Genomic DNA, 26,233 nt, shown 5'->3' with positions numbered 1-26,233 from the left:
ATGACACTCCTCGATGGCAGCAGTCTGACACAGGCACACACACAAAAACTGTATAGGAACATCTCACAAAAAAATAAAGTACGGCAAAAGGTGGGAGGACCCAAAGGCCCCCCAATAACAACATTCTGTTTTCAAACACCACAGGACACCCTCATAAGACCCATGCCCACTTTCTGATGAGTCACAATATTAGCAAGGTGGTGATAATCTTATGCCTGATCGCTGATGGATACAGATTCTCAGATCTTTTAGAACAGCCCAACCCTGACATTCACTCGGCTGTCGCTCTTACCTGCATCAAATTGGACTCTGCTCGATTTTCTACCTCCCTCTCAAAAAAAAATTAAATATAAAAACCCCTCTCTGCCAGCATTGCTCTCCTCTTCTCTGCCACCTCTCAAGTCCGGGCACCCATTTGAAACGAATGACTTTTGTTCAGACTCAGTCGCTCATCTCTTTCGGTGTCACTCGCAAGTGCAAGCGTTTCGGCTGTATTGTCACCATGGCTGCCAAAGCCGGACCCTCGAAAGAGCTTCCAGCAGCGGTCACATGTCTGATAGTCGGGGACAGGCTGTCTCCGACTTTGTTGTCGAGGAGGTTTCGGCTGAATGTTCAGCATCTGGGTCGGGATGGCTCACTCTCTGAGCTGCAGGGACACTGAATGGGCACAGGTGGGATGCGTTTATTTTTTTTCTTTTCGCAGAAAAAGGTCTCTCACAGAGAAGCAGGCTATTCATCTTCACGAATGGAGGAGGCGCTTTTAGAATTCGCTCTTTAAAAGTGGCTAACACAAAAGCAACTCATTTTTAAATGCTGCAAGAATGTCTTTTTTGCAGCTTTATTATAGAGGCTGTTATCCGTATAAAACTTGTGAATCCCGTACTTGTCTGTTTACTAAACATATATAGTAATTTTTTTAGTAAATTTAGACGTAATTTAAACCAAAGACTGACACATAGTCAAGACAGCAAATGCCTGCATACAATCATATATTAATTAAATGTCTGTACCACGCTTGGCCTTTTTAACTGATCATAATCAGTTTGCACTTTCAGGGATCAATTGAAACCCCTTACACGGAAAAAGCTGCCTTAATTAATTCACAATTTAAAATGAAAGAAAAAAAATGTTTTGAGTTCTCTAATTTCCCCGCAAGAAGACGCTCGATGCGACTTCAAAGCTGTCAGGCAACGAAATAATAGCCAGGCAGAGCAAAAATCCAAGGGTCACGCTTTCATGATTCTGTTTTACGGAGAAAGACGTCTTTCCGAGTGAAGCAGCCCGACTCAACTGTTGCCTCGGCGTTTCATCAACCTGTCCCTTGCATTATCATTCTAATCAAGGTGCTGACATGTCAAGAGCGCTGCCAAAACACAAGGCGAATTACACGCAGGGGGGAGGAAAATTATCTGTATGACGCGAGGAGGTGAAAGCTCATCAGAGCCCACCGGAGGAACATCAAGGCTGCGTGAAGAGGCCGAGGTGCGACTGCTGCTCCCCTAGCTAATCAGCACGGTAAATCCCCCTCAGTGTTCTATCCTGCACATCGATGAAACTCTACGCGTAATAAAAGGATCAAAAGGACTGTGGCGTGATGAATTACAGTCTATACTGTTCTACTCTAATCAGGCTTAACATCTTGACCAATATCGTGTAGGGTTTTTGCCTTCAAATCAGTTGCGACTCATCAGAGGTTGGACATGGGTCTTCTGAGGGTGTCCTGTGGTGTCTCGTAACATGGTGTTGTTAGCGGGGTGTCTTTGGGTCCTGTGGGTTGAGGGGAGGGGCCTCTGGATCATCGCACATATACTTCACCAGCTTAGGATGTAGAAATTGTGGAGGCCAGGTCAACACCTTGGGCTGTTGTTGTTCCATTTTTGTGTTTGTGTCTGGGTCAGGATGAATCCTGATGGGTACAGCTGCTAACATCAAGGAGTGGGGGGGCCTGGTCTGGTCTAGGTGGGTGCTATATTTTTAAGTAATATCCACACCAGGTACCAACACCAGCTCAAAAAGTTTCCCAGCCAAACACTGAATTCTCACAAGATAGTCAATGTTATTTACTTCTCCTATCATGGTGGTCATAATGTTGTGGCAGGTTAAAATAGGTCACATCTATAATGGGTCATTTTAAAACTGAAGCTTTCCAAGAATCATCTGCAGTATACTATTGTAGGTTTTGAGTTTTTAATGTTCCTTAACAGGGACAGAACACAGGGAGTACAGTAAGAATTTCATCGTATGGTCGTTTTATTAGACGTGTAATCAATAAAACATCTTAAATCTTGAATCTTAAATCTATTATTGACCTTTAACTCTAGCTATAATCATTTGGACTTTGTTGTGAACCCCACCAACAGTCGCAGCCTCAAAGCAAAATACAAAACGTCTTGGTTAGCCTACAGTCTGCAGTGGATAACTATTATTCTTTAAATATTTTGTGTTATACATTGTCCTTTAATAATGTATGACACCAGCCTGTACTGGTGGCTGTATGCCGCCGCACTATAAATCCTGAGGGCTTTGACTTTGACTCAACCGGCAATAACATAAGCACTGAAAATTTACCGGGTTTCTGATTTTCCATTTTTCCGTCCCCGCGGTGCATCGATCCAGCGTCTTTTGTACTTCTTGTCCTTTTAAACATCTCGCAGTCCGTCCGAGGACAGGTTTTCTGAGCCGTCCTCCGAGAAAAACCAGACACAAGGATAAAAGTTTTTATCCGCAGTGCCCAGAAGTTGTTTCAAGTTTGAAACCGCTTGCGTGGAGATAACTGTGTCATCTGTATTGATGGCACGTGCTCTAGTTAATTGAGAATTTAAAGCGGTCTCGAAAATTAACCTCCGCACATTTGTCCTGCTGACGGAAAATATCATTCACTTCATTAAATTACGGCTTTCTTAATGTGATAATTTGCAGTTTTAAGAATATTGATTCAACCCTGGCTTATTTGCCACCTTGCTTGCATATTCATACACCAAAGAAATGTCTTCGTTTTAATAGATTCGACATTAAACCGTGTCTGTGCAGCAGGTCATTTTATTCCTTTAATGTTGCATGCATGTATGGAATTTTAGTGGAAGCCACAGAGACAGTGATTCATGTGTCAGCTTCGGTCCGTGTCACCTGCACTGAACCGCTGATGGGATCACAAAGGGATTTATGAGTGTCTGAAACGCCGTCGAGTCTGCCGCGATGATGGCATCAAACACTCGCGAGGCAATAAATAAATGAACGCCTGCGTTGTCATTTCACGTCAGCGTACACTTGCACATTAGTGACATCGGTGATTTGTCAGTTTTATATTTTCATTTGGAGACCTGTGCATTGATAACAAGACAGTTTAAGTTAGTAATGTCCAACTTTATAATCTAGACCAGGGGTCTTCAACGTTTTTCAGGTCAAATTAAATAGAGACCCTCTAACTATTATATGTGTTCTATATTGAACTCAACCTAGTGCTGTTTGTAAATATATATTAATATCATCATTTTGGATTTAATATTAAGCTATCCCTTATCTCTTTACTAAAATAAGTTGGATTCATGATCTAGACAGTTAATAACATCTTGTGACAACTCAGTGTTCTGCTTGGAAACTTCTGGACCTGGTGTTCATTCTTGTGGATGTTACTTATTTATTTATCATTCATTTATTCACCTTCATTTTACCAGGCAGATTACTTGAGATTAAAAATATCTCTTTTACAAACCCAAGAAGGACAAATCATAGTAAGACACACACAAAGGAGGCGCAGACATGAGAGAAAAGTCCAGAACCCTGTGAGTGAGTTATCTCCTACAAATTCAGTCCGGTGGGGGACGGAGAAAGAAAAGGAGGAAGAGAGGGTATGGGTTGGGGGGGGGGTCTGGCTGACCAAAATAGCATCAACAAGCCCCGTCTATCTGACGATCCCTAGCTCGCCGGAGACACGGATGCAAATTAAAAAGGTGTCGTGCACAAATGAGGGTGAGATTAGATCCGCCAATTAAGTAAAACCACCTCAAAGTTACAAAAAACAAATTAATTAATTGATGATGCCGTGCAAAGATTACTTATCGGATTACTTACTTAGACAGTAACAAACGCACTAAGCTGGTTCCATAGCTATAAATGGTCATTTGTCAAAAAAAAAAGAAAAAAAAGAAAAGAAATCAGCATGTTCTCTGTGAAAGGTCCTCTAATAGCGCTAAAGCAGCCACTGAGCGGTCATTACTCATTGTGCTGGCAATCCACTTACTGATCACACACGAGGAAAATAAGGAGAGCTGGCATAATTATCTGTCCACACTGCATTGTGCCGAAAAACGCCGCGCTGCAAATTTCTAATTGCGCCATGCTGCGAGAAAAATAAAAGATTAGTTTAATAGAGAGTGTGACAGAAGTGCGTTTTCTAAAAGTCGCGGGCTTCAAACAAAACAGGACGAGAAACAACGTCGTGTCAAGTTTGTTTACGTTTGCAGCTTCCTGAGGTGCACGGGCCTTCAGATCATTCATTCTATCACAGGACAACAGTTCACGCTCACATGCACACCTACTGCCGAGTTAGATTTTATTTTATTGTTATTGTTATTTATTTTATTTGGGTAGGGACAGTTCACATTGTTGGACAACAATATTAAACAATGCTATTGTAAAAATGCCTTATTATAGCAGAAGTGCTGATTTGCATTTGCAGTCCACACTCGGGATAAAACAATAGATAATAGACACAATAAGGTACGTATGATGTATATCATGGGATTTTTCAAAACTCTGATAGTATTTTTTTTGTGCTGGTCACGTGTTCAGAACATTTTCTTGTTGAGAGAGGAATTAATGCAGCAGATTGACTATTTCACTGTGATGATGAGTAAATATTGTAGAATGATCCCACACTAGTAGTAAAACAGGTTTGCATGACCCTGCGTTAGCACTGCCGGCTGATGTGGAAATCCAGGGACATTTGCAGCTCGGAGATAAAAAAGAAAAAAAAGAAAAATGAATTAAATATCAATGAAATGAAGAAACAAGGACAATTACGGTTTCATTTATTTTGACATATCTATTCATTTTCAAACATATTTAAACTGCTGTTTCTATAAAAGCGCTGCGACCAGCTACCGTAATGATTGTAGTTTGTGCGCAACATTTTTTTTTCATAAAAAGCTAAAATTGGGGACATTTTTCGCGGACAGGTCATCCAAAATGGGGGCTGTCCTCCGAAATCGGAGACGTCTGGTCGCCCTAAAAGAAACACAAACAACCGACACGACACCTTTTTTTTTCGTTGGCGCAACTCCTCTTGTTCGGCCACTTCATTTTTCAGACGTTTCCACCTTCACCACACCTCGCAGTGACGCAGTCGCGTTACATTGAAAACGGTCTGATCTGAAATAGTGTCTCGCGGCACAGTGCTCCGTACGCCGTACAATCAAACACACCGATTTGTCAGTATATTAAAACTCCGTATCGTAAGTTCACCAATCAGCCTAATGTCCTTGGACTGTGGGAGGAAGCCGGAGTACTCTCCAAAAAAATCCCACACAGGCACAGGGAGAACACGCAGTCTCAACACAGAACCTTCTTGCTGTGAGGCATCGCTGCGAACTACTACCATTTCCACTTTCAGATCATGCGGTGAGAAAATATAAAACAAGAGTTCAACCACGGAGCACGCTGAAAATCCAGCTGCAGCCATCAGAGGCCAGTTGCAGGAGGAGGAGGTGGGGGTGGAGGAGGGTGGGAGGGATTTGTCTGTGCTAGACCGTACTGCAGCGATCAAGCCCCAAAGCCTGTGATTTGTTTTCGTCTTCAGCATTTTGCCTGCTCAGGCGAGGCAAATTCAATTTTGTTTGGAGGATACTGTCAGCTTCACCGTTGAGTTTTATTTTTTTATTTATTTGTTTTCTTTTTTTTTTAAGGCTGTGCATGACATGACACGAGGCATGGACTCTGCTCCGTCTCCCGTCTCATTGTTAAGATTGATGACCTGCCAGCTTTACATAATTTTCACACTATTGGGAGACTGTGCAGTCCCCCCCCCCCCTCCTGTAAAGCCGCTCTAATATCTTCCGCCGTACACAATGCGAAATAGGCATAACACCGCGTGTGTCTGGTTTACACCGATCAGGCGTAACATTATGACCACCTTCCTGATACTACGTAGATCTCATTCGCGCCTCCGAAACTGTTTTGACTCATCAGGGAATGGATATTGGCCTTATGAGGGCATCCTGTGGTATCTAGAAACATGATACTGTCAGTTAGGGGCCTTTGGGTCCTATAGGTTGAGGGGAGGGTCATAATTTTGTGGCTGACTCGCGTGTGCAGCCCACTAAGAATCATCTGCACTGTCATAGGTTTTTAGCATTCCTTGCCTCCGTCGCCTTTTACCGCGGCAGCAGATTACCGCACAGCTGTGGAAGAAAACATTGTATTAGTTCAGCTTCGCTTTACTAATCTATCGACTAATCACAGCAGCCACCATCCGTTGTTATCTAAAAAGCCGAGCATTTGAATGCCTCGACTGCTGCAGCTGCCGCGTCTACTCTGCCGCGAGGGGGGGGAGCTTTACCTCGACGCCCCCGACCGTTAATCTGATACAGACTATTCAGCGGCTCTGACACAGATAAGGCGGTGCCGTTGTTGGCCTGGCTTCACTCTGTGTGCGCCCAATGGGGGATTTACATTACAGCCTCCCCTATATCTCCGGCGTGTCAGTAGAAAGGTGTGTGTGTGTGTGGGGAGGGGGGGCGGGTAAGCTTTCAGCGGAGCATGTGAATGTCAGATATGTTACCGTTCGTTGTCATAAAAGGTTTTATCTTTTGACTCTTGTTGTTTTTCGTGTCATCCTTACGACTCATCACCATTGTGAAGTTGACACATTATAAAGGAAAATAAATAATATACACCGTTTACACCGATCAGCCACAACATTAAAACCACTGACAGGAGAAGTGAATAAGAAGGACCACCTTGTAACAACCCAGTGATCTAATGGGAAGATTTTGGACCTGGTATTCATTCGTGTGCACGTAGCACCCACCTAGACCAGACCATGCACCACCCCACCCCATAGTAATGACACTCCTTGATGGCAGCAGTCATTCCCCACACACAAAAAACAACTCAGCAAACATGTTGACCTGACCTCCAGATTCACGAAATCCCAAACTGATCAAATATCTGTGGGAGGATCCACAACTACCTCTCCCTTCAACCCATAGGACCCAAAGGACCCCCCCAATAACAACAAAGATACACCAGGCCAAGAGAGACACCAAGGCCCTGACCAGGAGCGGGATATGAGGGTTGACCTTACCACCACATATCTCTTCGTCCTGACATTGTTGCAAGAGTGGCCCACCTTGTCGAGCTCACGGTTCCAGCTGAGGAGGAGGTAGAGACTGTCTTCAGTGGAAGGAGGCCAAGCATTTAGCGCTGGCCTCCGAGTTTTTGGGAGGCTGGCTGGAAGACCGCCATCTACCCTACGAAGGTGAGTTGCTGAGGCTCCGTGGGACTGTCAACCACACACCTTTTGAGGGACGCAGGGGTGACGGGAGGGAAGCTGAGGAAGGAAGTAACTTCCAGAGGAGGATGAAAAAGGCGGCTTCTGGCTCTGGTTGAGGAGGGAAGACAGGGGCTGGGGAAAGAACACCTAACCCCCCAACACCTGCAGAGGGTAACAACTGCCAGGTCCAGGGGGTGACAGGGAGACGTCCCTCTCACTGCCCCGGCACCAGGCACCAGGAGACGTTCAAATGTTAAAGGGACGAAACGTTGGTGAATGGTGGTCCCCTGGCTGATGACCCTGCAGCTGAACCAAGAGGGAGACTTGCACAAATTGCACAAAAAAAAGGAAGCGCACCATGTGTTGTGTCACCCTTCCTTTAGGGATCTCTGCATGAGGACTTAGAATGCTCATTTAAGCAACTTGCCACAGCTCCACAAATAAGCAAACAGCATTTTTTTTTTTTCCTTTTGCTGCCAATTCTGCACTTTCAAAGTGGGCTGAATAGACGTTAGCGAAGGTGGCGAGCGCAGAGTGTCAAGACCGAACTCCTGCGCATCTAGTGCCTCTCCAGAGACGAGAGCCCGGCCATCGACATTATTTGCTTCCTTTTGAACCGCACAAACGAAGAGCGAGATCACACGGCTGGCGTCCTTAGCTCGCGGCGGCCCTTTAACACTCGCCGCGCGCCCTTTCCCTGCGCTGTGACTCACGCTCCTTCGAGGGAATAAATAGATGAGCCACATTGGTTTGGAGTTTGGCTGTACACAAACGCTTAAGAAAAAAAAAATGTCATCAGTGACAGGTTGCTTTATGCTGCAGGAGTTAAAAATGCTAGCGGGACGTAGGAAGGATGATGAGCTTCACTGCTGCGGTGGTTGGATGGTTAGTCACTGTTATGATGCCGTGACCACTCATATCTGGGTTTTTCATCGAGGAAAAATAACTTTATTTTAAACTGAAAACAGAGCAAGCGCCGGTCCCTGTGAGTTGTTGGAGATAAAACTGTTTCAGTTGTGTAGGACAAAGGCACAGCTAGAGCGGGAGATAAGTTGAAAACATTTTTCTCTCCCTGGACAGCAAACTAATGCATTTAGTGTGAATGCACTATAAAAGTTAGTGTTTATGTTGCAGAGGCAATAGTGTGTAAAAGCTAATTTCCTTAAAAAAAGAAAAGGAAAATCTTTTATAATATAGATATGTTAGATTTATTGTAGACTATAATGCGTCATATTCTTTTTATTTGAGAGTCGACATCATTCTCTCACCGTTCCTTCGTCCAGCCACTGTTGGGAATCCTAAAGGAAGTGCGATTAATATCCAACAGTTTAATTTAATTGAACACCCGATCTATTATTGATATGTTGAGTTGGAGCCGAAATGAGCGGCGTCTGAAATGTTTATTACCTCGGATATATGAGTGAAATAAGGGAATAAAGAGGCCTCTTTACCCTCTCAATAAAATCTCTCACTGTTAAATATCACAGTCGCTCACAGGCCTCGACTCTTAATGGGTGGTATCTTTTAATAATGGCCAGTGCAACCACAGCCACTGGTTAACTGGTAATGTAAGCGAACTGTAGCCATGCTCCCGTGTTAAAGCAGCTTTCGTCCCAATTTTGACACACAGTCGACTGACATGACACATTGAGCTGAAATACAGTTTACGCCTCTGTGTCTATTTGATGCCGTAGCTACGGCCTGACGTGCACCTCCCCCAGAAATGCAACCGTAAGAGTTGTGATTGGTCCGCTTGATAGTAGCACATTTCCACGTCACTATTTCTGACTGCCATCTCCGCGCTTTTCGCATTGATTGTTTCGGATCGCCCAAGCATAAATGGCTCGGACTGATGTAGGTTACGGCGTCTACGTCTCGCCATGCTGCAAATGAGCCTTGGTGTATTTTCAGCTCATTGTTTCCAGAACCTCACTGTTCCTGTCCTAGAACCCCAATTTCCCAAAAGAAATGGTGTAGACCAAATCAGTTTAAGAGTTTAAAAAGAGTTTTAAAAGTTTAAAAGAGAAAAATCAATGCAATGTTTGCTCACGGCCTAATGTTGCCAATGTGTAGCGTTTACAGGTAGACATTATGATCCTGGTGTGGGTCTCATTTGCACAGATCACTAATGAAAGCTGTTGCAGGTATGACGTGCTTATTTGCATGTTCCTCCAACCAGTGACCTTATTTTTAATGTATTTCATTAAAACTAATGAATATGTATTATTTTTATTTGTTTATTTTAGAACCAAAGCGTCTCCACTTTCCTGATTGTTAGAAATTTCGTTCAGATCTTATGTCAGTCTTTTCTGTAATTTCTTAGTCTGTAGTTCTTCAACAGGGGTCGTGCGACCCCTAGAGGGTCCGCGGAGGTACTGCCGGGGGGACTGCAATTTTTTTTGGTTGATCAGACATTTTTTTTACATGTATATATTTTATTTCCCCCCACAAATTTAAATTTCTTTAAATTTACATTAACATGAATCCAACATATATTAATAAAGAAATAAGGGATAGCTTAGTACTGAATGCAAAAAGACAATAATAATGTATATTTATAAAAAGCACTAGACTAATATAGAAAACATATAGTAGGTAGGAGGTCCCCAATTAATCTCTCCATCAGTTTGAGGGTCCTTGGCCTTAAAAACATTGACGATCCCTGTCTAAGTCATCACATAGCATCTGTGAAAAGGCAGATTTTATTGTTTTTTTTGTGTGGAATATACAGAATAACTTCACCTGCTCCGCAAACAAAATTCATTTCACCTTCTGCTCCATTGGGTTTGCAACGGAAGACGCAGAGATCCCATCACCAAGCCTCGGCAAATACAGCTAAAGCTTTCCTGGTGGCCCCGAAAGACCTGAAGCTTTTTCTTTTTCTTTTTTCTTTTTTCTTTTTTGTTATATTCTGTGTCCGCTCAGGCTACTTTTCAAAGCCAAGTTCATTCCGCGCGGTGCCATGTTGTGGTCGATGTTCCAGAAGATTAACGGGACTACCTGTCGACGCTAAACGTTCGCTCCACGCTCTAACAAATGAGCATTTTCAGGCTTCCTCCCATACGCCGAGAGAGGAGGAGGTGGGGGGGGGGAAATAAAGAAAAAACACGGCTCGGACCGTTCTCCATTTATAAAATGTGAATGTTTATTAAATGTCGACAAGAACATTAAAACACAGTATCAAGATTCAGCAAAACAATCTATAGTACTTCACCGAAAAAAGAAAAGTAAAAGAAAACATGGTTAGTTCTGCGCTGGGGATGAAGGATGGGGAGAGGATATCGAGGACGGGAGTGGAGCAAAATAAAAAAAAAAAAACGACAACAAAAAAAAAGTAGCAATAAAGAAGAAGTTAGAGAAGAGAGGAGAATTTAGGAGCTGGGGTTGGCAGCAGAGGCTAAGGCAATTAAGGAGGTACACGGTAAGAAAGATGGACCTGGGGATGGCTGAGGAGGGCGCTGATGTTCTGTAATGAGCGGAAAAACTGGGAATGACCAAAACGGGAGCGTGGCAAAGTAAACGCGCGTCCCTACATTTAAATTACAAGGGGTCAACATAGCATCAACATATACAAGTGAGCACAACGTCGTGTGGAAAGGGGGTGAACAAAGAATTCTGGGGAGGGAGGGAGGGGGGGAGGGAAGGGTGGGAAGGGAGGGAGGGACGTAGAGGGGGTTTCAAGGGTACGAGCGCAGTTCAACACAGTACCAGAAGGTGGTGTCCACTCTAATGGGTTCACGATCACAATAAGTAGTAGTTCATTATAATTATGTAAATCTCTCTGTTATCAACACAAACAGCGGGAGGAGAGGGGGGGAGGGGAAGGGGGAGGGGGGAGGGAGTTGGGGGCAAGTTGTACATAAGCATCACATGACTTCAAAACCCCACAGAGAAAGAGAGACGCGCTCCCGTCCTCTTCGCCCGGCTCGTGCACATGGGCAAACAAAAAGCATGTGCATATATACTCGCGGGGGCGACCATGGCTGCACGCTCGCGTGTGCGCGTGCCCCCGTCCCGCGCGGAGACACGCACACACACGCATTTGCATACATTCTCACGCGCAAGCCAACCCCCCCCCCCCCGCCTCAATTCACGTGACTTCGTGTAATCCCGCCTTGTTTTACGTTTGGCAAAATCCTCTTACGTCTGTGCCACGTTGAACACCTGCAAGTATCTGCAACATGTGTCTGTGCGTCGATGAAAACAGGCGGCGGCCTTCCACCAAATCAGAGACACGCACACAAACGCGGCAACGGGAGGTCCTTCGGGGAAAAAAAACTCACAGCTGTTCCAGTGTCAGAGGTATCCAGTGCAACGTTGCTCAGTTGCTACACATTAACTCACTGTCAGCCGGGGAGGCAACACACATCCGAGACCGGTTTCCCAAAGCCAAAGCCAAGAAATGTGTCCAACGAGGCGGCTAACCGTGTCAGGAGCTTCCAAAAATGTTTTTTTTCTCGCACTGTGTAAAAGATTTGCATTTGTGCTGCGGATTCACACGGGCGTGTGCTTGTAGTAGGACGGGATGGAGGGGATGGGGCGGGGGGTTATTTCACGTTCCTCCTCTTCACTCGTATCCGGCCTTCGGGGCAACATGTGTCACTGCCGCCCGTCGTTCAGGCAGAGGAAGGAGAAAAAAGTTCAGTAACTTCTTTTTTTTTTTTTTTTGTACAATTTTACAACCGGTGCTTTTTTTTTTCTTGAGTCCATGTGCTTGAGTTCTCTTTGTGTTTTAGCATAGTAAGAAAACAGATTGGACATGCTCTAAAAGTCATACACGCTGTACAATAAAATCTACAGATATTTTTAAAGCTTTTATTACACCCCCCCCCCAAAAAAAAGCTGGAAAAAAAATCGAGAAAGACGTAAAAATAAAACGGAAATTGCACAATTTTCCGTCCACGTTTTTTTTTTTCCTTTGTGACATTTTTTATTTAGCAGTTTCGTTTTTTCTCTCTCAATCTTTATATATATATATATATATTTTTTTTTGTATTTGCTTTAGGCAACTTTGACTCTTGCCGTGACACGTTGTAGAATTTCGGCTCAGGAGGAAAAGAAAAAAAAAAAAGACAGTGGTTTGGAGCATTTTAAATCTTATTTTACAGCGACTTCTCCCCTGCCTGCGTGACGAGAGAGAGAATCTACCACACAAACAAATCCCGTAAATAATCAGGAGGAGGGGGAAGAAACAAAAAAACAGAAACGAGATGGCAAAAGAAAAAAAGACAGGTTTGGATGAGACGTTTTTTAAAATTCTAATACAGTACATTCTCTTTTTTTTTTTTAATCAACTATTTAGATGGGGAGCGTGGAGGGATCCTAGTCATGCGTCGTGTTGTGGTGTGTCGGTGCTAAACATCGTAGTCAGTCGAGACGCTCCGCTGAACGCGTGGCAGGAAGCGGATAGTGTTGGAGGGCTCTGTCTGTCTGTCTGTCTGTCCGTCCGTCTCTGTGTCTCCCGTAGACACGTGCGCGCACAACCCGTACGCACCTACCTACACACAGACAAAGTGCTGGGTTACCATCTGCGAGTGCTGCATCAGTTGGCCGGCACTCAGCTGGCAGGCAGATCAGACAAAGTGCCCAATATGCTCCCTAATGGCCCAAGTCAGACGAATGAGATCCTTCGTCGACTCATTTTTTTTCTTCTTTCCTTTTTTCTCGCTTTCATCTGCTTTGGGCCACCCCCTTCTCCCACTCTTTGATTCACCCCCCTGTTCCTTTAAGCGCTCTAACTCAAATTGTTTCCGCCTTTTTTTCCCCCCGCTAATCATCCTTTGAGCGTCTCGCCGCCGCCGCCGCCCTCGCCGGGTAACTCCTCCTCCTCTGTGGTCTCCCGTTCGTGCTCGGTGTGCGCATGTGGGGTGGGGTGGAGGTGGGGGGAGGGCAGCCCTTTTTCCGTTATCAGATTATGCAGCCGTGGGCCGTGAGAGTTGAACCGAAGTCTGAGTGCCGCGTCAGCGCCGACGGGAGGTCAGAGTTACGTGTCGGGAGGAGAAAATCGCTGTGCGTGTGATCTTGCAGGGGTGACGGCCCCGGACCACTGTCTCGGACTGGACCATATGATCAAAAATGATACCCGCATGGTGGTTTATGACAGCTGGCGTGACTAGTAGCTGGGCGGTGCGGGGGAGGGGGGGGAGAGGGGAGCAAAAATGGAAAGGGGAAACATCACGGGTAAAAATAAAGCAAATCAAAGAGGTACGTTTTAGTGAATAAACAATATCGAGACAAGTAACTCCATCTAACATCTTTCCTTCTTTGTGTCTGTCACTTTCATTTATTCTCGGGGTCGCGGGTGGGCCGTATCTTCATCTCGGAGAACTTGAGCGAGTACTGCCAGCCGGTCCAGGAGGACCACTCGATGCCGTCGGCGTAGGAGGTGTGCTGGCCGCGCAGGTACTGGCCGTTGAGGTTGCAGGTGTGGCAGTTTCGGTACCACCACGCGCCGTGGTAGAAGGAGGCGCAGTTGTTCTCCGAGTGGTCGTTGTCCCTGTCCTTGGTGGTGAACTTCATCCCATTGTGCTTGAGCAGAGAATCGCCTAAAAAGGAAAAGAGAAAATAAAGAAAATGCAACAAAATTTAACAGTCAGTGGATATAAAAAAAAGTTGCATATGCTGAATTAAATATGTATTAGGGCCGCCCATGAGAATAACAATTAGAGGAGGTAGTTTTTTGGAGAAACCAGTCGAAGCTTTTGAGAAAAAAGTCAAAATTTTGAGAAAACAAGTGAGAATTTCCTCTAGTTTCTTTTCCCCTGAGCGGCCAACATACTCTTCCGTAATTAAACAAGTTTAAAAATAACTTTTTTAAATAGCCACTACTGCATCTCCATCGTCTTTTACATCTTTCACCCTGAATATTCTCTGCTGTAAAAACCAGAAACCGGCAATTAGACAGATTCACGAGTGATTAACGCCAAAATGGCATACGACTTTTCAATTAATCCTTTCTCATAAACAGAGGGAGACGAAAGAATAAAAAGTAAAGCTCCACTGTTCTCCAGAGTGTTTCCTCTCATTATCTGAGGTGTCAGGTCAGACGGCTTTGTCTGCAATTTATCAAAGGTTCCGTGGCGACCTTTACATCTCGGTCTGATGGTTTTGTCGGGACGTCTGTCACTTAATGGACACGAATGTTTCGGAGGAGCGGACACTTAATGGCCTGAATCACACGCGTTTCCTTCTTACAAGGTTTTTTATTTTTATTTTATTTTTTATGGTGGCTGCGAGGGGCAAACCCAAACACTTTTACAAAGCTAGAGACAAATTCATTTTTACATGGCATAAAACAAAATGACATTACCATAACACATTCACATTCAAGTCCTGAAGCAAATTGACAAATATCACCATCAACTGGAAAGGGAATGTACCAGGTAGTGTACTGGGTAGTACATTGGAAGCGGAAGTCAAAGCGGAAGTCAAAATAGGAGTTGTTGTTGATGTAGTTCTGTTTTTCTTGTGGTCGGTCTTCAGAGGTTTTACATGGCATGGGACAGACAGGTAGCATCTCAACAGCCAAAAAATGAAAAACAACATTAAATGCAGCACAGGGCCTGCTATCTGAAGTATGTCAACGGACGTGAATAGTGCTAATGGTTAGCGGCTGCTAACCGACCACACGAAAAACAAAACCAGGTCAAGCCGCTCATATGTTGCCCAGAAAAAGAGCAAAACATCACTCCATCGCTGTCCATCTTTGGTCGCCATGGTCACCACAGCAAGCGAAGTCACCATGGTAACAGCCACTGAGTGGTAAAAAGTGACAGTTGATCATGGAGATTAGCCGCATTAGATTGAATCATAGGCTTTAATGGCGTATAAATTGTAATTTATCATAACTGAAATGAACCAAAGCTAACCTAAACTAACTAACTAACTATCCACATCAGTTTTTATGGATCATCGTCGAGTTCAATTGTCCTTAATTTGATCTGATAATCCAGGTATTTCCCAGTCTCGGTGTAATTACAGATATGTTTCACTGCTTTTTTGCCACTCAGGGGGCGTGACATCAGTGCATGCCCTCTATTGGCCGCTCCCGGTATGACTTCCGCTTCGCTGAAGTTTGTAAATTTATTTCGCCGTCTGCAAAAGAGTTTTGCGTCTTGTTAATTTGTTTTCGGGTCTTGTGGATGTGTTACGGTAATGTCATTTTAATTCATGATATGTAAAAATGTTTTGTAAAATGTCAATTTGTCTCAAGCTTTGTAAAAGTCTTTCACACTTTGTAATGCTCGTTTTGCACCTCCCAGCCACCGCAATTGTTATCATCAATGCGACAGGCATGACAATGATGTAAGAGCACTGCAGGGATGCGGCACGGCCGACTTCGCATCACCTAAGTGCCCCTTAATCATGTTCTGGCCGGTGAGTCTGATCCACACAATCAAGTTGCTGAACTATGTAAAGATTTCCGTACATCGACAACCGCCTCTGAGAGCAGCGGCCTGCGAAGCAAAGTGAAATCTTTAAAGACACCGCTGTGGACTGAAGGTTTTCAGCAAATGGATGTTCAAAGAGCTCATAATGTTCAACAAACTCCCCGTACCTTTCGCTCTGCTCCCTGCTACATGCTCTCTTTTCTAAAGCGTGCTTCACACCGTGTCTAGGAGTGGACGGGGGAGGGTGGGAGGGTGGAGGGGGGGGGGGGGATAAAGCTCGGAGCAGAATGAGAAACTGCTCGCCAGCCATCAGGTGATGGCTAACAGCTCGACAGGGCATCAAACAGCCCTTAATTGCCCAGGATGTGGCCACCCAGCTCCTTACCCTCGCACTCTGTTCTGTTCCGCTCTCCGTTCGCCATTACTATGGTAACCACTCAGTGGGAAAAATCATTTGACAGGCATGTCTGATATTCATGTTGTGTTCTGCTTGACGTTAGGAGAAAAGAGATAGTGCGGGGAGCGGCGGAGGCAGGCGGGCGGGCGGGCGGGCGGGTGGGGGAGAAAAAGAAAATGGGCCTCAATGGTATCAACAACGGGTTGATGTCCGGAGCGTGTATAAAGAGGAGCGAGGGGAGAAAAAAAAAAAAACCTGAAACAAAACAGAAGCACTTAAAGGCTCATTTACACGGCTCTGGATGTCACCTTGGTGGCTGGAGGCCGGCAGCTTCCTCCGACGCCCATTAAGATCCAGCTGCTCCCAGTCCAAATGAGCACCTGTCAGCTGGTCCGAAAGAAGCCACAGCAGAGCGAAAAATACTAATAATGATAGCACTACCTGGAGGGAGGCTGGCGTACGAGCATGAGCATCCTGTGAAAGCTTTTTTTTTTTTCTTTCTTTTGACCGGATTCAAATGTCCAACAGGCAAATGAGTCAAGGTTAAGGGACAGACAGATGGGGCAGCCACCACATCCGGACAAAAAAAAAAAGAAGCCGTTATCCATACGACACATTTCTCTCGTCGTCTCGGCCTCCCTTAGATATTTCTATCCTCATTTTTATTTACCTCTTCTCCTCCTGCACCTGTCCCCTTCCTCCTCCTCCTCCTCCTCCTCCTCCTCCTCCCCTCTCTCTCCACATCGCTGCCCCGTCACATCTCTCATATCTGTCCCCATTCTCTCCGCGTCCTCAAGGCGCAGCTCCCCGAAGGTTCTTTAAATGGCTTCTTCTTCATTTCAACAGCAGTTTTTTTATTTTTTTGTTTACGGTGCGGTTCGAGCGGCGCAATTAATTGTCGGTAATTGAATCAAGGTGACTGGTCGCTGCCTCCGGATCTCGTAGCCGGGGACCGGAGGAGGAGACACAGACAGCGGTCCTCTCTGTGCAGCTGTGCGCGCGCTTTAACAAGTGGCCTCACCTTACTGCACTGTAAAAATAACATGCCATTATTTTTTTTTAACGTGCGAGGGAATCTGGCGGGAGGGTTCGCGCTTTGCTGTACGTGCAGTTAGGCTGGATGAATGCAAACTAAGCACGGCGCACACGAGTTCATCCAGCGTGCAGTTCATTGCGCGGCGCGTACCTGCGTTGCCGGAGTAGTCTCCCACAGTTAAAGGGTATCCGTCATCATCGGGGTCCACTGAGAAGAGGCCCACTCCGAAGGTTCCGTACTGCGCATACGCTGTGCTATTTTCAAAGTCCTCCAAGTCGATACGCAGCTCATAGTTCCCCTGGATGGACAGGGCATGGATCTGCTTCAGCCCTGCAGGGGGAAAAAAAGAGCGAGACACACACCAAAACAATCCATTACAGAGTACTACAGTTTTTTTTTTTTTTTCCTCTCCCCCCCTCACCCTTTTTCCAGCAAACAATATAGAGCTGCTTCAGCACCCTCTCGCTGCCTTGCCTTTTCTGGAAATAAAATGTAACACAATTTTTGTCCCATTTAGAGCCTCCCCCCCTGCACGGCATGCATGTGTAGGGTTTCTCTCCAAAACCAGATTAAAGTCTCCTTTCACAGATTCTGGCGCTCACGCGGCAGTTTTGCCGGCAGGAAAAAAAAGAGGCCCAGCTGAAAGCACCGGATTTGACGTGGCGTTAAACTGGTGGCGGTGAAACGGGACAGGTTTTTTTCTGTCACCCTTTATGGCAACGTGCCTCATGAGGATCAGCTGAGCCGGGACAGTACGTCCGCTTCCAACTACTACACTTAGGAAGTTATGTCAGACGTCGTCCAGAATCGGTGCCAGATCTGGTTGGTAGTAATTCAAATAGAGAACAGCCTGACTTAAAGGCAGTCCTTTAAAATAGAAAGGCTTAATTGTGGATTATTAGAAGGAGTTGATCACCATGACAGAGGACATATAATAATAGATAGAAGAGTTGTTGTTTGCCACCAGATAATGACATAAAACTTCTTAATCTTATTCCAACACAGTGACAGGAGGAAACACAATCAGCAAACGGAGTAAAAAAAATATAGAATAAAATAAAAGTGGGGTTCAATATATAAAAAGTATATATAAAAGGTATATAAGTGTGACGTGAGGGTTCGTTGGTGGTTGATGGATCGCTCTTTACAAAACGAGACGGCAAGATGGAGACGGATTTCGTTGGTTCATGCCAGGCAGAATAAAGTCGGTGCAGCATCAGCACTTCCTGACACCTCTAGTCGCATGACTTTCAAGCTAACTGGGTTCAGACAGTAAAATAATCAGAAAAGTCACATTCAACAACGTATCTTAGCTGCTTGTAGATGCACTAATGCTAATAATACATTTGCAAACGTTGAAGTGGAAACAGTGTAACTAGTAATTAGTGTGTCTGCACTCCTTTACCCTCACATTAGCTGTATACAATATACCATGGAATATGTGTGGTAACATAGATATATAGATATATATATACATATAACATCAGCTGGAGGAGGATATATTCCGTACGTATATAACCCCAACTAAGTTCTGATTTCTTGGAGCTTATTAACAGCCACAACTGAATGGAAGAACTGCTAAAAAGCTAAAATCGTTAACCCTCGAACGTGTCCGCGTGGGGACACCGCTTCTGACAAACTCCTCGTGTCGGCCGCTCTGCGAACCCGCGGCACACCACATCCACCTGTCTCAGCCGCTTCCCGCCCGAGCCTGCTATCACTTCATCGGATTCCCCCCGACGGAGCTTTTAATTATTGCTAAATCCTTGATAGAGACGGCGTGTAAGACAGAAAACGCCAGAGGGAAAACAATGTTTCCATCCCGTCTTCCTCGCACCCTCCTGCTCCATGCGTCTCTCCAACCCCCTGCTGCGTTGGAGCGATGGTGCTTCCCAGGGCAAGTTTCCCTCTCCTGGGCTGATCAAAGGTACGAGACATGCAGCGTGTCAGGCAGGGGAGGGAGCAGGAAGCGTGCTCTCCGCGTCTCGTGAACACAAAAATTTGAAGCAGGAAGACAAACAAAAGTGAACTTCGCTTCAAGACTTCGCTAAATATCCTCGCACATGCTCGTTAAAGCAGTCTGTTCTTTTGTTTAGCATCATTTGGAGGAGTTTAAATGGTTTCATGGTGAGGAACGACGGTTGGATTTAGAGCAGTCGCAGGTTTGAGGTTTGTTTCACCGTCTGTCCCCGTAACGTGACTCACGTAAGCGGTTTTTGCTGCACTTAGAGAGCTGTTTTTTCTTTTTTTTTTCGCGCCATTTTACCTCCTACGGCAACTCATCACCTTCACAAATGAAACTCATTCTCCCCTTTTAAAGCTTACAAAACTCAAACTGACTTCGCCTAATTTAGAATTCCGCCGCTGTCGAGAATTGTACTCAGAGAGCGCCTCGTCTGAAGTAGAGGGGCTAATTTGATGACAAACACAGCTGAAAGAACCCATTATTATTCAGACAGAAGCCTGCGGTCTGGGCCCAGGCACTTAGCTGGGATTTAATCTAACCCAATGGGAGGTTGAACCCGTTCTTTTCATTTCCACAATGGATTATGAAATCCAGAGGTGGAGTTATCAGTCATTAATACATTCACAGGCAGGCGACTTTATGCAAGGGAGTTTTATAGGAAGGCAATCACCAATCAGGCATAACATTATGACCATAGGCCTTCTGAATATCGACACCAAGTCCGTTTTCACGAGAAATATTAATACTTTTATGACGCCGAATCGGGGGAAAGGGAAATTCCCCCACACCTGAGACAGACCTCTGAGACCTAAAGCCCTTCAAAGAGGCAGCCAAACATACAGGTATACAGGGAAAATACATCGCAGTGCCCATCACAGGCACATCCACGTAGATCACGTCAACATGCTGTTTTTTTTCTCAACAAAAACACATAAATTGGAAACGGCAGAGAATGTGGAATGTGACCCTTGTTGTCGAGTTGTGTAACCTGAAGAACACGTGATTTTGCTCAGATCTTCAGTTGACTTGTTGATTTTGGCAGCTTTTTAAATTCTTATACAGTGATATAAAATACATTTTATTCACAAATATTATTCATTGTACACACAAACATATACACAGGCGTCTAAAAGTATCGATATCGGGATATTAGCCTTGGTATTATTCGGTATTGAAAGGAAAAATAGTCCCAGTATTATGGGTTCCTCTATAGTGGATCTTCCCACAGATACTTGATCAGTTTGGGATCTAGTGAATTTGGAGGCCAGGTCAACACCTTGTGCTGCTCTTTATTTTATTTTTTTTAGTTGTTCCTGAAGCTTTTTTTGTTGTGTGTTTGTGTCTGTCTGAGGCTGCATCCTGCTGCTGCCATCAAAGAGTTGGAGGTGTCTGGTCTGGTCTAGGTGGGCGCTACATATCTGAGCAACATGCACACTCATGAATGAACGCCAGGTCCAAAAGCTTCCCAGCAGAACTCTGAACTGTGACATGATGGTTAGTTTCTTCTCCTGTCGTTGGTCTTAATGTTGCGTCTGAACGCCCGCGCAGAGAGTGCAGGTGGAACAGCGAGGCAAGTGCAACACGTACGTAACACGTTGCCACAGGCCTCCCACACATGACAAACAGATGTGGCTCATTTGCGGAAATATTTTTTTTGTGTGTGTGTGTCATTGCCCTCTGAGAATAAGTATCAATCCGCACAAACAGCTCGGGGAAAAGAACCCTGAAGTGATTTGACAAACTTCAAAAGAAAGACTTAATATGTTTTCTCTTTCGGAAAAAAAAAACACAGATGCAACACAACTCTATTTAAAGACTCTCCGGCTTCCAACTGTATTTACATAACTTTAATTCAGTCCCTAATTAAAGCCCCAGAGAATCTCAGCGAGACTCCAATTCAGAATAATTAAAGAGGAAGACAAGTGAAATAACAACAGAGACTTCTTTGGTTAAAATCTAAATGCTCAGGTGTAACTCCCTGTTAATTAAATGCAATTTCTAGGTTGTTTAAAAAGGGTTTAAATACGAGGGGAAATTTTGAGGTGTTTTGCTACAGTATTAACATGCTGATTGCTCTGTTGGGGAGAGACTCTTCTCTTTGCTCTCGCTGATTCGCCGTTTAAAGCGGAGCTAAGCAGAGAGTCGGAAAACTTTTGTCCTCCCACGCGCTTTAGAAGGGCAATTAGCTTTATTTATTTATTCCCTGCATTCTGCCTGGCTTTATACATTACTGTTTACTATGATCTGATGTCTAAAGTCTGCAGCGAATTATTAATAATGATTATATATATATATATATATATAAATATATCACAGGCAAAATTACACATATGCATAGCCTACACTGTTTTAATTACGAAGTGCAGCTCTGATGTCTGAATCTCCACAAACAACTAAAAATAAAAATGACTGCATGGGGCCGTGCCAAAAGGAAAAACACAATAACAACAACATGAAAACCGCGTGAAATTATGTGCAACTGAGCTGAAATCGTCGCGTTCACTAGCGCTGATCTAGAGCAGCCTTTTTAAGGTGAGACACGGCACTTTGGCCTCACACAAGCGTCACCGTGTTTACCGTCCTAGTCCAAAGTGATGAGGATGCGCACCATATACCGTTTGCTAATTATCTTATTTTGACGTGTCACAGCAGGGAAGGAGCAGGTACATAAAAAAAGGGAGCAAGAAATAGTGCATCCGCCGAGTGGATTTCAGCCGTAATTAATACACGTGCGCTTTCCCCACTGTGACAAAAAAAGGGTCTATCAGAGATTAACACCGAGAAGAACGTCTGGCTCAAACGAGGCTGCCTCCACCTCTGGGCGCTACGCTTGTCTGCGTCACATTTTAATGGTGCGACAACACGCGGCTGTTTTCGGGCGTCTCGAGGCATCCGAGGCTAATTAACGCGGCGATACAATAACTTTCCCGCGGACGCATAAAGTCACAAAGAAAAGTTTCAAATTTCAGTCACATACAATAATTTAACTTTATCAGCCACCTCTGCTGTTTCTGAAAATGTCACAACTCCATGAGTGCCACGAGAGGGGGCAGGCCGGTCTAAGGTTCTGGATTAATAATTGTTTAATTTGAAAATAAAACGGAACCCTCTGAGTGTTTGAAGCTGAGCAGCTGTACTTGCTTGACTTTCCTGAAGAGAGTTCACCTCTTCTTCAAAAGGCTTCCCCCTGGTTCTAAACAGGCCAGAGGGAGTGTGAGTTTTTTTTTTTTTTTTTTTTTTAACCTCTTGCGGGGCTGCTGGGAGTCGTCGGGGGTAAGTGACCTCGTTTGTCGACAAGAGCAATGAGGTTGTTAAGCCCCCGGTCATTATGTGAGTTGACGGTTTCAGCAGGTTTGGGGTTAAAGGGCCCGAAACACACCAAGGGCGACCCCCCTTGAGTTTAACGAAACAGGGCAGGAGGAAAAAGAACTAGAAGTGACAAAAGTAATCAAAAAAATACAAGCCAAGGAGGCACGCGCAGACGACCCTTGTTATTATGACCACCTTCCTGATGTTGTGTAGGTCTCCAAAACAGCTGTGACTCCTCAGAGGACCGACGTGGACCTTCTGACGGTGCCTCAGAACAGGATGTTGTTAGTGTGGATTGAGAGGAGGGGGGACGCCTCTGTGGATCATCCCACAGATTCTTGATCAGTTTGGGATCTAATGAACTTGGAGGTCAGGTCAACACCTTGTGCTGTTCTTAATGTTTTTTTGAGTTGCTCCTGAACCGTTTTTGTGTGTGTTTGTTCTGCAACCATCACAGAGTGTCGTTGCTATGGGGTGGGGGTGCCTGGTCTGGTCTAGGTGGGTGCTACATGACTAAGTAAACATCTGTATGAATTCCAGAAAGTCCAAAAGTTTCCCAGCTGAACATTGTATTGTCACAACATGATCCATGTCTACTTGCTTCTCCTGTCATTCTCCTGTCATAATGTTGTGGCTGATTGGTGTATGTACATATATTACGTACATCTACTACTCTCATAATTGCTCATTTCTAAAGCAACATATCTAAAATACCATCTACTGTGCAAAGAAACCATAAGAAGCTCTGGATTAGAAACTGGCAACTACCTCAGGACCTGAACACCTCACAGGCTCCCAATGCACCAATTTGTCTGCGCCGCGTTAACTCAAATAGCCCGTCATTGTTGTGCACTGGAAGGATCCCGCGTTGAAACGTAACACCTTTTTAATATTTCCGCATTAAAGCGTAATATATCCCGCATGGGACGGGCGATAACCCGGGGTGTATTTAGTCAAATTATCACCAGCTCGCACGCGGTAATCCTGGAGCACTGCCGACGCTTCTCTGTGACTCGGGGTAAAAAAATGTGAGAATGGAACTCATTGTCGTCCCGGGGGCCTCCTAGCGGGCTAATCCAGCCCTGCCCTGAGTCACACACACACACACATAGACACACAACAGTTCAAACAACACCCTATGAATCTGCAGAAAGTCTTGCGTGGACTCCGCTGCGTCGATAAATCTGTACATCACACAAACCGTAGCGCACTCTCCCCATTACTCAGTGTCACCTGAACAGAGGATAAATAATAAAGCCAAAAATCAGCAGCTCATTCCGAACGATCAATGTGTGCGCTGATAAGGCGTCTCATCATTCGGCCTGAGCCTGATTGCACTTCGACAAAAGAAAAATCTTTAAGCATTCTTTTCCATTAAATTATCCACATCGTTATCGTCTCCTTTACAGTGTCTGCTAACAAGCCGCGAGGCCAGCGCGCGAACGTGCTCTTCGGCTTAAACACTCGACCCAAAGCTAAACATTAGCTCCGCCGCGCCCCGTTATTAGAAACGTAACGCAGGTGGTTTTTCCGAGCCGTCCTCTCTCCGCCACGTATGAAACGCGGGGGCGACATCACATTAAATTTAGAACACACCAGTACGCGCGGGGGCCAACTGTTTGCTCTCTTCGGTGATAAATCTGCAAACGACGGCGAAAATGATATATATCTGCAATTACCTCATTAAACTAGGTCATGGTAATCCATAACTCATTTTCACAGCTCTGAGGTTTATAGGAAAGAGGACAAATTTAGCTTGTTTAGGACGTGACGACGGCAATTTCTCATTTTTATCTTTTATTCCGTTTATTCTCCGAAACCGTAATGAAACAAAGCCTCCGCCTCCCCGCCATTGATTAAGCTATTACCACCGGAGAGTCTCGCTCCTTAAATGTGATTTTTACAGCTAATGAGAGTGACATCAATGGCTTGATTAAAAATGCAGAGGACCTCCGCGCGGTGCCTCTTCTCGGGATGCGGCTGAAAGGCCCAAATATTAATGATTTATTTGCTTTTATTTGAAAAGTATGTAGGGGAGCGTATCAAGATGCTTTTAGGGGGACGGATCGGAGGCAATGCGCTCGCAGTGCGCGCGGCACTACGGGGCATGGAGAAAAAAAAGAAAGAAAAGGAAAGAAAGCAGATCTCTAAACTCAACAGAGGAATGATTACACTTCTCTCTGCCGTTTGTGACATTTCTCAGAGTTAATTATTCATCATGCTTTTCTCCCTCTGTTGCTGGGGGGCAGCTCCTGAGATGGTTCCACTTGGAAAAAAAAAAAAAAGCAGAAAAGGAGCATAACTCAACCGTTCCCTCGTATTGCCTTTTTCTTTTTCCCCCCTCCCCACCCCGTCCTAATCTTCCTGTCAAGCTGTTTTTACGCGGCGGCGGCGGCGGCGAAGAGGACGGGGCTTCCACAGCCACGAGGACAGTTCCCGTGCCCTTTGCCATCGGCGGCTGCGCCGGTCGAGGGCTCCGCGAACACGCGACGCCTGAAAAGCTCGTCGCTGTCGCCTCCTCTTAGGGAACACAAAAGGCTCCCTATCGCCCCCCCTCCACCCTCCCACCTCCTCCCCGTCATCAAAAGATAGGAGCACGGGGAGAAAAACACAGACAGGTGTGCGCTGAACTATCCCGCCTTGCTGCTTCCTTTGGAGGCGACTGTGACATTTGGCGGGACAAAAAGGCAAAAGAATTTTATGATTAACTGTCAAACCCCTGACATCACTAGTCTTGTTTGGAACTTTCCTCTCGCTATTCAAGTTTCCCAGAAACCTTCTGATATTTATCATGAAGAGGAACTTTCTTTTAATCCCTTTTGACTTTTTTTTCTTTTTTTTTTTAATTCTATCTATAGAATGAGATACACTAGTTAATACATTTACTGGTACTTCCTTTGAAGTATAAGCTCCTCATCCCACCCCTGTTATAAATGAAAAGGGCAAATCCTTTACCCACTCACATTTCACCGTGGGTCGGGGAGCGTTCGCAGTGGCTAAAGATCAAATAAGATACGGCCTGTAACGGGGGCTAACGCGGCCCCGGCTCCTTCGCGCCTATTGAAGAACAGAAAAGAGACTGAGGGGGCCACGGCGCTGCTTCCGACTCGTGCGCAGAAGAGGCTGGTTTTGCAATATTCAAAAGCGTTTTCTGAATGCTGAATATTCTTTCGACGGGATGAACATTTTCCGCGCTAGTATTTGTTAAGCAGCAAACCCACGGCGCCGTTCCCCAGGCGGAGTCTAACTTGGGAATAATGATCTGGGGAATGTTTGCTCACTTCGCCCACAGCGTCCTCATTATTGCTTTCAGGAGTCACTCGCTTCATCTTTGAAGATAGATACATTTTGCAATATATTATTAATACATATTGTTTCCTTTGAATCTCGTAGACAAAAGGCTCGCCGTGCCGCATATTTCAGACCTGCGGCGTTTTTTTTTTTTTTTTCTTTCCACCGAATTGAATCCAGCCGCTTTGGCGGGAGCTTCCTCGTAAAGTTGCGGCACGCGGAGGTGGTTTAACGTGACTGCAGGTGCGAAGATGAGTGGTGTGTAGGAAGTGCAGTGAAAAGGGTACGATGCTACTAATCTGTGAACGCTGAGATGGCTGAAATTACGAGAGATGGAGGACGTTCCAAAATG

At 45.0% G+C, this 26,233-nt stretch overlaps 1 protein-coding gene across 2 annotated transcripts in view; it reads right to left on the bottom strand.

Moving 5' to 3' along the window:
• Positions 1–10,615: 10,615 nt before the first annotated feature.
• The window catches only part of fibcd1b (fibrinogen C domain containing 1b), a 116,194-nt gene continuing 100,576 nt past the window's right edge, over positions 10,616–26,233 (bottom strand). For both annotated transcript variants that reach the window (XM_047570483.1, XM_047570484.1), the window contains 2 exons: positions 17,466–17,645; positions 10,616–14,037 (listed from right to left, as the gene is read on the bottom strand). In XM_047570483.1, coding sequence (XP_047426439.1) covers positions 13,772–14,037; positions 17,466–17,645 — 446 coding nt within the window. In that variant the 3' untranslated portion in view covers positions 10,616–13,771. The remainder of the gene's footprint in view (positions 14,038–17,465; positions 17,646–26,233) is intronic.

Source organism: Mugil cephalus, chromosome 19, assembly GCF_022458985.1.
Source record: "Mugil cephalus isolate CIBA_MC_2020 chromosome 19, CIBA_Mcephalus_1.1, whole genome shotgun sequence".
Classification (NCBI taxonomy): Eukaryota; Metazoa; Chordata; class Actinopteri; order Mugiliformes; family Mugilidae; genus Mugil; species Mugil cephalus.
This window is presented reverse-complemented; position numbering and strand designations above follow the sequence as displayed.